Source organism: Bubalus kerabau, chromosome 6, assembly GCF_029407905.1.
Source record: "Bubalus kerabau isolate K-KA32 ecotype Philippines breed swamp buffalo chromosome 6, PCC_UOA_SB_1v2, whole genome shotgun sequence".
Classification (NCBI taxonomy): Eukaryota; Metazoa; Chordata; class Mammalia; order Artiodactyla; family Bovidae; genus Bubalus; species Bubalus kerabau.
In genome coordinates this window covers 111,529,824-111,542,186 of record NC_073629.1, presented here as the reverse complement: position 1 = coordinate 111,542,186, position 12,363 = coordinate 111,529,824, and the positions used below count along the sequence as shown (strand labels likewise).

Sequence of the window (12,363 nt, the reverse complement as noted above, 5' to 3'; positions counted from 1 at the left end):
TCATAACAAAGAGTTTCTACAGCCCATATCAGAATGTTCCAACAGCCCCTATCAAAAGGTATGCATCGGAATACCATCACAAACAAATACCATTCAGCAAATTCCAGGTGCAAGGTCACCGCCGCTGTCCCCTCCCCTCCTGCCCTGCTCCTCTTCTACTCCCAGCTCGGCTAACGGCCAGCCACCCATCTAGGCACCTAGCTCACGTCCTCCTCAGTATGCAGGAACAGTGAGTTCAGGAAGCACAGCCCTGCAACCCAGACCCATCCTAGGCTCTAGTCCCTGGCGCCCAATGCCCATCACCTCCTTGGCCCAGGATCATGGTTCCCAAAGCTCTCACCCTGCAGGGGACTGGCTGACTTCAGGCAGACTGCACATGTCTCACCCCAACTGGCTTCACCCGGTCCCCAAGAAAGGGCCCACCTGACCCTTGAGGACCAAGTGTTTGGGCCTAGTGGCAAGAAGAGAGAGAGACAGACAAGGCTCAGTCAGTAAAAGCTTCCTGGAGGAGGGTGCACGGTCAGACAGAGACTTCTGGAGGGCCAGAGGTTGGGACCATAAGCTAGAAGGGGCTCATTAAACAGTGGCCGCGTGCTGGCCCAGGACTGGGGCTTATTGTGCTTTGGTCTACAAAGTGCCCGACCCTGTTTCAGACACTGGGAATACACCAGTGGACACAAGACAAAAATGACTGTAGATTGTAGTGATGGGGAGACAACTAACAAGAAGAATAAGCAAAATATGCTACATGATTATAGTGCTAGGGAGAAAAATAAAGCAGGAGAGGAAGGAGCAGGGCTGTAGGAGGTGGGTTGCAACATGAACGGGGAGGCCAGGGAAGGCAAGGGAGCAAGCCAGGCAGAGGTTTGTGGGGAAAGTGTGTCAGCTAGAAGGAAGGGTGAGTTCACAGGTGCTGAGGCTGGGGAAGATCCAGCGTGCACCCAGGACAGCAAGGAAGTCAATGAGGAAGGGCAGGGGAGAGCCAAGAGGTGTGGGGAATGAGGCCAGACGGTTCCAGTGAGGCCTGAATAGGACCAGCTCACATAGGCTAAAAGCCACCCTGAAGCCTTTGGCTGTCACTCTGAGTGATCAAGAAGACAGTGGACCATTTTGAACAAAAATCACTAGCTGTGTTCGCAGTAGATGCATGGGGCAATGGATAAAACAGGGTGGCCAGCTGTAAGACTATTGTAATAACGCAGGAAAGAAATAACTCATGGCTTCACTGTTGGCAGAATAACACTAATGGAGTCAGTGAGAAGTTTCTCGATTCTAAAAATAATCTGAAAAGTAACAACAAAATAATTCACGGACATCAAGAGTTCAGGCTTTTTGAGCATGAGCCACCTGTTCTCCTTGCTCAGCCCTTGCAATAAACCTTTCTTGGGTCCAAACTCAAAAAAAGAAAGGAAAGAAAGAAGAGGGGGAAGAAAAGATTCATCAACATTGAATGCGCGGTATGAGAAAAATGAGTCACCATGAGGCCATCTGAGGCCTGAACAGGTAGGAGAGTAAAAGTGCTGTTTACTCCAAGAGTCCATGAGTAGAGAAGGCTGGAGAGGAATCCAAGGAATAGGTTGCCAAATAGAATACAGGACACCCAATGAAGTTTCAGTTTCAGATAAACAACTAATTTTTTTTTTTACTTTAAGTATGTTTCATGGACTATCTGAAATTCAAATTGAACTGAGTGTCCTGAGTTTGGGGTTTTGTTTTTACTTTTCTTTTGCTTTGTTTCTAAACCTGGCAGTTCTATTAAGAAGCAGCTGAATTTGGGAGGTGATAAGTTTGCACTCATTGGAAAAGACTCTGATGCTGGGAGGGATTGGGGGCAGAAGGAGAAGGGGACAACAGAGGATGAGATGGCTGGATGTCATCACTGACTCGATGGACGTGAGTCTGAGTGAACTCCAGGAGTTGGTGATGGACAGGGAGGTCTGGCGTGCTACGATTCATGGTGTCGCAAAGAGTCAGACACAACTGAGCGACTGAACTGAACTGACTGACTGAAGTTTTCAATACCTGCTAGACATCCAAGGGGAGAGGTTGATCTGGAATTCAGGGAAATTGTCTGGGCTGGAGATAAGTATTTAGGAGTTGTCAGCCTAATTTTGATATTTTGAACCCTGAGAGGGATGACATTACCAAGAGAGTGAGAAAGGACAGAGAAGTAGTCCTAGGAATAAGCACCCCGATATTTAGAAGTCAGAGAGATTGGGGATGAGGGGAGGGTGGGACCAGCAAAGTAGACCTAGAAAGAAAGACCAGAAAGGAAGGAGAAAAGTCAGGAGACTGATGTTCTGGCCATCAAACGCTGCTGGGAGTGCAAGGAAAGATACGCGCTGAAACTTGACTGTGGGGTTGATCTATGGAAACATTGGCTGGAATAATGTGGAGCAAAAGCCTGATTAGAGTTCCAGAGAGAGAATAAAAGGAGATGAGGCATTAAGACAACTCATCTGAGAAGTTTTGCCATTAAAAAAAAGGAAAGAAATGAGGCTGAAGGTGGAAGATACGTGGTCAAGGGAGTTTTGTCTGTTAGGATGCAGAAATACCAGGATGTTTATTGTCATGGGAAAAACTGGGTGAAGAACAAAAGGGTGATGACCAGAGAAGAAAGAGGGCGTGGTGAGAGGTCCTGGGGTAGGTGAGAAGGGACGGGAATCCCAGGAAACATGTAGACGGGCTGAACCCTTCCCCAACTCAGAGAAGCCCCGGATTACCTCTATTTGAGGATCAAGTTGAGCAGTAGAATTTCCAGGTCACTCAGGAAGTCCTGAAAGGAAAGTAGCATTCGAGCCTAGCTCTGGGACTAGCCCCTTTCTAGCCACAGCCCCAGACACGCGACAGCAGGATGGGAAAGCCCCACGCTCCCGCCAACCTGCTTTCCAGAGGGTTCCGTCTGCCCCACCTCTGTGCTCAAGAGTGGAGAGGGCCTTCAGGGCTGCCCACAAACACAAGAAAACCCCAGCAGGAGACAGAAGCCCCCGCGGGGGGCCCTGGCAGAGCTGCAGACTCAGGGGGTATCAGCAGCTGGGCCCAGCCTCGGTGGGAAGACCACAGTGGCAGGCTTCGGGCCTGCCGCCCCCGGAGAGCAGGTGCAGGCCTGCAGGGGAGTGGGGGTGGCAGGGGCAGCTGCCAAGCCCGGGTGCAACACAGCCCCACCCTGAGGCAGGAGGATGGCCTAGATGGCCTTGCACACACTCCCCTGTGCAGGAAGGAGAACCTCGGCGTGGACAGCACGGCCTGGAGGTCCTCTCTCTGGAATGGGGACCCTTCCAGCTCACTCCAGAAACAGCAAGGGCATCCGGCAAGGTCAGAGTGATAGGACCTGGGCAGTCAAATCACCTGGTCACTGGGCCAGAATAACCCCACCACACATACAGCCACACATGCACACAACCTCACAAAACCCTACCAGTCACCTCCACACAGTCACAGCCACACACACACACCAAACCTACACAGCTGTACTCCAAGCTGCCCCCTTGACACACAGCTACCCCACCCCACCGAGTAACAGACAGTCCTCACACACAACCTTTTACTTTACAAATAGGAACTGACATGGACAACCAGGGAGCTCCCTGCTCTCCTGGAAATAATTCCAAGGGATATTCTGCAGAGTGAGTGCTGAGGAAGTGGGTGAGGTCCCTTCAGACGGGCTGACCAGGGAATACCCCTGTGAGAAGGTGAGACCTGAATAAGGAGGAGGAAGCTGCCCACTGAAGAGCAGTCCGGGCAGAAGGAGCAGCATTGAAAGGCCAGAAGGGTAGACTGAACACAGCTGCTTGTAGAGCAGAAAGTAGGCCAGTGTGCCTGGGCAGAGGCAACCCAGGGAACATGTGATGGCAGGTGAGGCGGGACCAGGCCACTTGGGGTTTTGAGGGCAATGTCAGGAGAGGAGAGTGGGTGTCAGAATAAAAGTAATGGTACATCTCTCTAAGATTTTAACAGGGGAGCGATGTGACCTGATATATAGCATTAAAGCACTACTTTAGCTGGAAGAAACCATGGGAGAAGAACTTTTTTCAATTCTCAGAATGGGGAACACATGTCTAATTATAACCAAATCCAGAGGCCATAAAAGAGAAGACTGACATGACTGGACCACATTAAAAAAAAAAGTTTAATTCTGCATGGCAAAAACCCCATATGCAAAGACAAAATACAAGTGTCAGACTTAGAGGGGAGGGTGAAATCCTTGTTATTTGCATTATAGACAGAGGGTATATTTCTTTAATATGTAAAGAGCAACTAGGAAATCAATAATTTTAAAGACACAACCACCCAACGGAAAAATGGGCAAAAGCCAAAGCCAGCTCACAGAAAAAGAAGCACAAGCGGCCCTTAAGTGTACGAAAAGATGCTCATTCTCACTCATAATAAGAGAAATGCAAAATAAAAATATAATGAGATACTACTAGCAAAGATCATAAAGTCTGCTAATGCTCTACATTGATAAGAATATGGGGAAACAAGCATCTCTTACATAAACTAGCACATCTATGAAGCAGATTTGGCAATATCTATCAAAATTCTAAATGAGGGGCTTTCCTGATGGTCCAGGGGTTAAGGTTCTGCCTTCCAGTGCAGGGGTTACAGGTTCAACCCCTGGTCAGGGACGTACGATCCCACATGCCTTGCTAGCAGCCAAAAAAGACAAAACATAATACAGAAGCAATATTGTAACAAATTCAATAAATGCTTTTAAAAATTTTTAAATAGCATACTTTAACTCCAAAATTCCACTTCTAAGAATATCCTATAGACACAATTTTAAAAACGTGTTCAGTGATGCTTGTCTAACTGTACTTTTGCAATGATGTTTACAACAGGAAGAAATACAAGATTGAAAACATCCTTAATTTTCATCAATACAGTAGTGATTAAATACAACACGTATGCTATTCAGTTGTTTTTGTTTTTTTTTTTTTTTTAAGAAACAGCTTTACATACACTATAGGGGAAAAATGAAATACTATTCAAATATTTTTTGATCTGATAGCTCTATACCTCCTGACAGAGGAAAGGTCCTATATTTTGTTACATGAAAACAGCCAAGTGCAGAACTATGTACCCAGCATACCTCCATAGGGTAAATGAAAAAAGAGAAATATCTATCAAGTGGAATACGCAGTTGATCTCAGGAAGGAAAAAACAATAACTAGAACTGGTCAGGTGGGCAGCCCTGGTACATAGTCTGGTGGCCAGGGAGACGTCGAGACTGGCACTAGGAACATGGAACTCAGCAGCCAGCAGACAGTACTGCAAGCCCCAGGACTGGACGAATTCTCCCAGGAGGGGAGAGGCTGAAACCAGGATGAGAAGGCACAAGGAAACTAGGAGTCCAGGAAGCGAAGGGAAGAAAGTGTTTTGAGAGGAAAGGAGCGGTCAGCTGTGTCAGGTACTTCTGAAGATACAGGAGGAGGACAGAGACATTACTGCCTGGGAATCCGTGTTGACCTTGACAGGGCTGTCTTTAGTTACACAGTTGGGAGGGAACATTGTTCAAAAGGATTGAAGAGGGACTAGGAGGTGAGGAAGTGGAGAACGAGGCTTGCTCTGAAACGCAGCGCCAGAGGTGGCAGGGTGCTGTTCAGCCTCGGCAACAATTCTCAGAGTGGCCTCTGATGGCCTCAGCCCTGTGGTTTTGCCCAACCCAGAAACTCAACACGGCTGCAGCCTCCGGAGCTGGCTCTGCTCCTTCTTGTCTCTGTGACCCTGGACAAATCGCCTAACCTCTCTGTGCCTCAATTTTCTCTTTCATAACAGTGGGAAGGATTGTACCTTCCTCATCCGGCAGCGTGAGGACTAAGTAAAGCCTGCCCAATAGCGCTTGCACCAAAGATGCCTCTGAGCCCCAAGGCAGTGATAGTTTTCTACAAGGAGCAGTAAGTAGGGCGATGGTGTGATCGATCTTCCCAAGTTTCGGGGTACTTTGGAGAGTAAGAGGGGGTGCTGTTACTTATACCAGGGCTACAGGCCTAAGCCAGTACAGTCTTGGGGAGAAGCCATAAATAGTCACCCTCCTGCTAGCAACATCATCTCAGACAGGGAGTCCTTGGGCCCTTTGGTGACTAAGATCCAGACTCCTCAGGAGGCCGGAAACCCTGGAGATTCCCCGACAAGGCTGAGGCCCAGGGACTCCCACAGGTTCTTAGTCATGACACATTAGTCAAGAAGACAAAGCGGCTTTGTCGTCAGAGCCCAGCCTATCTCAGCCCAGTCCAACCTGCAGGCCCCGCCCGCTCCTCAGGGGGTCTAAAGTACAGGCGAGGCGCCCTCACCTCCCGCTTAACCACCCCCGCCCCCACCCCATCCCCCCTCCCCCCGCACACACAACCAGGATCTGCCCCTTGCAATAACTCCAGGTAACAACTTCCCCCCATCCCACCCTCACCCCTGGACAGAGGATCCACCCCGCTCCATCTCCTTTCCACAACAGAGTGCCTCTTCCTGCTGCGGGCACAGGTGTCCTGCCCCCCACCCTGGTTCTCCAGTACCCCTGCCCCTACTCCAGGACGTGGAGCCTGAGCCACGCGCGCGTGCGGGGAGGGCAGCCGCCCACGCAGGGTCGAGGCCAAGGACCAGGCGGGGACAGTGACCCGCAAGGGCGCGGACGCAGTCGCCGTGGTAACACACGTGGGCGAGTCCCGATTGCAGTCGGCCCGGGGACCACTTGGCACTTAACAGTGTGGAGCGCTTCACGCCCCGAATCCCATTGGAGCCTTTGCCACACAGCCCTGCCCAGGTCCACCGATGCCCCGGTTTCGCACACGAAGAAGAAACCGAGGCTCAGAAGAGCGAGCGTCAAGCCCCGACGAAGGTCTCCGGAGGAGCCAGGCACCGCGTCTGGACGAGAACCCGACCCTCGCCGCGGGCGGCTCGCGAGCTCCTCCCCCGACTCGCCCTCCCCCAAGCCGCCCCCGGCTGTGCTTGCCGCCACGCGCCTCCCCGCTACTGCAGAGACGCGGCTCCCTCCCTGCCCACCCGTGCTTCGGCTCTTGAGGACGCGGAGTCCTGGCTCCCCCGCTGGCCGCGCCACTGCGGGTAAGCTTCGGGGTGCCTCCCCACCCTGCGACCACGCGCGCTGAGCGCCCCCGGGTGACCCTGGGCGGGGCTGGGGCTTGCTCCTGCCTTCCGGCCAGGCTGAGCCTGGGAGGTGAGAGCATGGGAAGAGATGGAGGGACCTCCCCCACCCCACTCCCCAGCTGCCTTCTCACCCCCTCGGTTCTGGGCGGGGTGGGGGGCTCCAGCTGCTGAAGGTTCCTGGACAACTCCCTCCCACGTCGCACAAACTTAATGGAACGGATGGGAACTGGGGGTGGCGGGTGGGGAGAGAGGGGTTCGGCTCCGGGGAGTGGGGCCGACCCGTGGGCACTGTGGAGTGGACAATGAAAGCTGGGTTCGGCTGGGTGCCAGGGCATGGGCAAAGCGGATCGCAGGGAGCTGCTGTTGGGGACGGCGGTGGGGACCGGAACCGGCTCCACCAGTCCCCAGCCTCCGCTTGGAGGGAAATTCTTTGCCTGTGAGTCGCGTTCCTAGGGCGTGTCAGGCAGGACTGGGCAGACAGGACTGGAGGGTGGAAGGTGTTGGCCAAGGAGGGACAGCCCCCAGGTGGGCCGGCCTGGGATGGCTCAGGTGGAAACACCTGTCAGGACCCCTCTCCTCCCCTGGCTGGCAGACGGGGTTCCAACCTCCACTGCAGTCTTCTTGAACTCCCACCAGGTGAGTGGCAGGCTGCGGAGTAAATGGTCTTTTATGATCCTTAAAACAGCTCAAGAAAGTAGGAATTATTTTCTCCCTTTGGAGATAAGGCAAGAAAGTCAAAGAGATTACCTGGGAAGTCACCCAAGGAGAAGGGGTAGAGCTGAGGCTTGAATCCAGATGTGGCTCCAGGCTCCATATACATCCCACTGCCCTTCCCCAAAGGTCTCGGAAGGAATTGGGGGGGGGGGGGAGGGGGGAAATGACACTTTTATATGCTACTGCCAGTGCATATACAATAATTGCCCTTGTGAAACAGAAATTTATGAAAATTCGGAGAGGTAGAGGATTAAACAAATACTTTAATTCCTAATTCCCTGGGTCGGGAAGATCCCCTAGAGAAGGAAATGGCAACCCACTCCAGTATTCTTGCCTGGAAAATCCCACGGTTGGAGGATCCTGATAGGTTACAATCCATGGGGTCACAAAGAGTCGGACACAACTAAGTGACTTCACTTTTTCACTTTAATTCCTAATGGTAATTAAATTCTGGGAAGAAAATAAAGGGGACAGGAGAAGAATGACTGGGAGGGCAGGGCCTCCAGGTATCTAGGGAAGCCTCTAATTAGAAGATGTTTTAGCAGATGTTTTAGTGATGACAAGGGTCCAGTCATGCAAGGTTCTGGAGGAAGAGCACTCCAGGCAACAGGAATAATTACAAAGCCCCAGAGGCACTCATTAGCGTGTAGGAGAGTAGGGTGAGGATGTAGAATCCCTGGAGTTTTATTCTAAGTGTAATGAGAAGCTAGTAGAAAGTTGTTGTTGTTACTGTTTTTTTGCTTTGCTGGGTCTTGGTTGCTGCGTAGGCTTTTCCTTAACTGTGGCAAGCCAGGGGCTACTCTTGTCACAGTGGCAGTCTTCTCATTGTCGTGGCTTCTCTTGCTGCAGAGCACAGGCTCTAGGACGCTCAGGCTTCAATAGTTGTGGCTCTAGGGCTCAGTAGTTGCATTTCCCAGGCTCCAGAGCACAAGCTCAATAGTTGTGGCACATGGGCCTAGTTGCTCCATGGCATGTGGGATCTTCCCGGACCAGGGATCAAACCCATATCCCCTGCATTGGCAGGTGGCTTCTCTACCACTGAGCCACCAGGGAAGCCCTAGTAGAAAGTTTTAAACGAGGGAGTGACATGACTCAACTTAATGAACTCGGGGGGCATAGGAGCAGACACTTAGGCCAGCCAAGTGAGTGAAAGTGCCTCAGTCATGTCTGACTCTTTGCAACCCCGTGGACTATACAGTCCATGGAATTCTCTAGGCCAGAACACTGGAGTGGGTAGCCTTTCCCTTCTCCAGGGGATCTAACCAACCCAAAGATCGAACCCAGGTCTCGCACAGTGCAGGCAGATTGTTTACCAGTCGAGCCACAAGGGAAGCCCAAGAAGCCTTCTAGGCCAGCCAAGAGGCTATGGCAATAATACCAGCCAGGGTGATGGTGGCTGGGAGCAGGGTGGTGGCAGTGGAGGGGTGAGAAGCAGCGATACAGGGATGGTCCTGCAGTCCTTGTGCACGCTCAGTCACACAGCAGCTCCAGGAGCTCACAGGCCCGCATGGACTCATGGAGAGGTGTATGCTCCTATACCCTCTAGGCAGATACTAGGTGCACTCAGGCAGACCCACCCATCCACACCCTCTGAGTCACTCCAGGACTGGGAGGAAAATGTGTGATCCAGGAACCTTAACAAAGTATGGCTCCCCACCACAAACCCTTGGCATCCCGCATGGCTGGGGTGGCTGGGGCTCCCTCAGGCTCCAGCACAGCCTGCAACGGGTGTCCCTAGATTTTCCCTGGAACTGATGTCCCCAGGAACCAGACCATCACCCTCTCCATGCACCCCCTCAGCATGAATTGGTCTCCCAACTTCACCACCCACTGGCTGTGAGACCTTGGGGAGGTTGATTTTCCCTCTCTGAGCCCCAGTTTCCTCTCCAAAGAATGGGGTTCATGACCCCAATTTCACAGGATGGTAGTGTGGCATCAACGAGGTCAGTTCTGAGAACCTGGTCTGGGGCAGACATCCATCGGAAAAGGAGAGAGAAGGTGGTAGAGAGCCCAGCTCTGAATTCAGTTCTAGTTTTAAATGAGTGACCTGGGCACTCTAGATTTCACATCACAATGAGTAGCCAGCATTTACTGAGCACTTACTGTGTACTGAGTGCTTTACAATCATTTTCTCATTTGATTATCAATTTCTTCACCTGTCAATGAGAAGCATAATAGTGCCCACCTCACAGGGTCGTTATAAGGATTAAATGAGTTCCCTGGTGGCTCAGACGGTAAAGCGTCTGCCTGCAATGCCGGAGACCTGGATTCGATCCCTAGGTCGGGAAGATCCCCTGGAGAAGGATATGGCAACCCACTCCAGTACTCTTGCCTGGAAAATTCCATGGACTGAGGAGCCTGGTGGGCTAGAGTCCATGAGGTTGCGAAGAGTCAGACACAACTGAGCAACTTCACTTTCACACATAAAGTGTTTAGCTTCTGGCCTGGCCTCATAGTAAATGTTCAATAAGTAATAATCATTGTTATCAGCAAGTGTGCATTCCCTTCCTGCCAGCATACTGGCTCTGTTACTTTGGGCAGATTACTTTACCTGTCTGCCTGTTTCCTCCCTGTAGCTTAGAAAGGATAGTCCTGATGTCTTAGAGTCGTTGGGATGAGCAAACGAATCCATGCATATAAAGAACTGAGAATGGCCTCTGGCACTCAGTAAAAGCCCTGTGTGTGTGGCTAAGTCGCTTCAGCCGTGTCCAACTCCGCGACCCTTTAGACTGTAGCCTGCCAGGCTCCTCTGTCCGTGGGGATTCTCCGGGCAAGAATACCGGAGTGGCTTGCCATGCGCACCCCTCCAGGGAGAAGTTCTCTAGGGCCTATTGGTTCACATAGGCGTTTTCCTATTCTGTCAGGAGGGCACGGCCCCGGCGCCCCGCCCCAGGCACCATGGACTGGAAGACGCTCCAGGCCCTGCTGAGCGGAGTCAACAAGTACTCCACAGCCTTCGGGCGCATCTGGCTGTCCGTGGTGTTCGTCTTCCGCGTGCTGGTCTACGTGGTGGCCGCGGAGCGCGTGTGGGGGGACGAGCAGAAGGACTTTGACTGCAACACCAAGCAGCCGGGCTGCACCAACGTCTGCTACGACGAGTTCTTCCCCATCTCCAACATCCGCCTCTGGGCCCTGCAGCTCATCTTCGTCACATGCCCATCGCTGCTGGTCATCCTGCACGTGGCCTACCGCGAGGAGCGCGAGCGGCGGCACCGGCAGAAGCACGGCGACCAGTGCACCAAGCTCTACGACGACACGGGCAAGAAGCATGGCGGCCTCTGGTGGACCTACCTGCTGAGCCTCGTCTTCAAGCTCCTCATCGAATTCCTCTTCCTCTACTTGCTGCACACGCTCTGGTACGGCTTCGGCATGCCCCGCCTGGTGCAGTGCGCCAACGTGGCGCCCTGCCCCAACACCGTGGACTGCTACATCGCCCGGCCTACTGAGAAGAAGCTCTTCACCTACTTCATGGTGGGCGCCTCCGCCGTCTGCATCGTGCTCACCTTCTGCGAGATCTGCTACCTCATCTTCCACAGGGTCGTGCGAAGCCTTCACAGGAAGAGGCAGCCCGGGGGCCGCGGCCACGCCCCCTCCGCCAGCCGGGCCTCCACCTGCCGCTGCCACCACAAGCTGCTGGAGGCCGGGGACCTGAGCCCGGACTCCCGCGACAACAAGCTGTGTGCTTCGGCTCCCACCATGACCCCCATCTGACCACGGGGCTGGGGGGCCATCCTGGGGCTGCCCGTGGGGACAGAAGCAGGGTCGTATGGTGCCGGTGGAGGGGTCCTACGGGTGCTGGATGCCCCCACTCTGAATTCACTACACTATGCAATTTCATTTTTAGCAGATTTTTTCCCTTTTGAACGCTGGGCACTGTGCTGTCTATCTGGTATAGGTGACACCACAGGCCCAGTGGCAGCCCTCCTGGGACTTGAAACAAGCCAGTTAACTGCTGCCTACCAGGTGACACTTGGCAGGGCTTCCCCTAACCCAGGAAGGAGTGATCAGGAGACGCTTCCTCGAGGGAGGAATGTTTAAGGGAGGTAAGATGAGCTTCTCAGCAGGGGAAAGCAAGTACAGATGCCCAGAGGCCATAAAAAAAAAATGCTTGCCTTGGGTTGAATGCACCCGGCCAAAGGGCATCTTTTCTGGAGCAGCACCCAGATTCCTGGGGAGGAAAGGAAGTGTCCACCCAGCGGTGGAGGCCTGGAGAGCCTGGGAAGAGAAGGAGGCTCTGGCAACACCCAGAGAGCCTCTGGGTCACCACTGCTCTCCAGGAAGCCCCCACGCCCCCAGTCATTTCTCCAGCCTCAGGCAGCTTTGCTCCCATTTTCCTTCCATACTGTGCTCAGTCCGGTGCCAGCCTTTCAGGGACTTGAGATGGATGTACTGATAGGAACATCCCCAAGGCATTTTCCCTGAAATCAATAAAGGCTGTGTTTTATACAGGTCGGCTCTCTTTTCTCCCATGTTCCCACCCACTTCCCTGGTGGCTCAGACAGTAAAGAATCTGCCTGCAATGCGAGAGACCAGGGTTTGGTTGGGAAGACCTGG

At 52.7% G+C, this 12,363-nt stretch overlaps 1 protein-coding gene across 2 annotated transcripts; it reads left to right on the top strand.

Annotated features, from left to right (window-relative positions):
- The first annotated feature begins 6,465 nt into the window (after positions 1-6,465).
- Positions 6,466-11,543, top strand: GJB3 (gap junction protein beta 3). 2 transcript variants are annotated; one of them, XM_055587022.1, is made up of 2 exons: positions 6,466-7,053; positions 10,674-11,543. In XM_055587022.1, exon 2 carries the CDS (start codon positions 10,708-10,710, stop codon positions 11,518-11,520), a length of 813 nt encoding a protein of 270 aa, XP_055442997.1. In that variant the 5' UTR covers positions 6,466-7,053; positions 10,674-10,707; the 3' UTR covers positions 11,521-11,543. The 2 variants fall into 2 exon arrangements, with proteins under 2 accessions (XP_055442997.1, XP_055442998.1); XM_055587023.1 differs by lacking the exon at positions 6,466-7,053 and adding an exon at positions 7,613-7,731.
- The last annotated feature ends 820 nt before the right edge of the window (positions 11,544-12,363 follow it).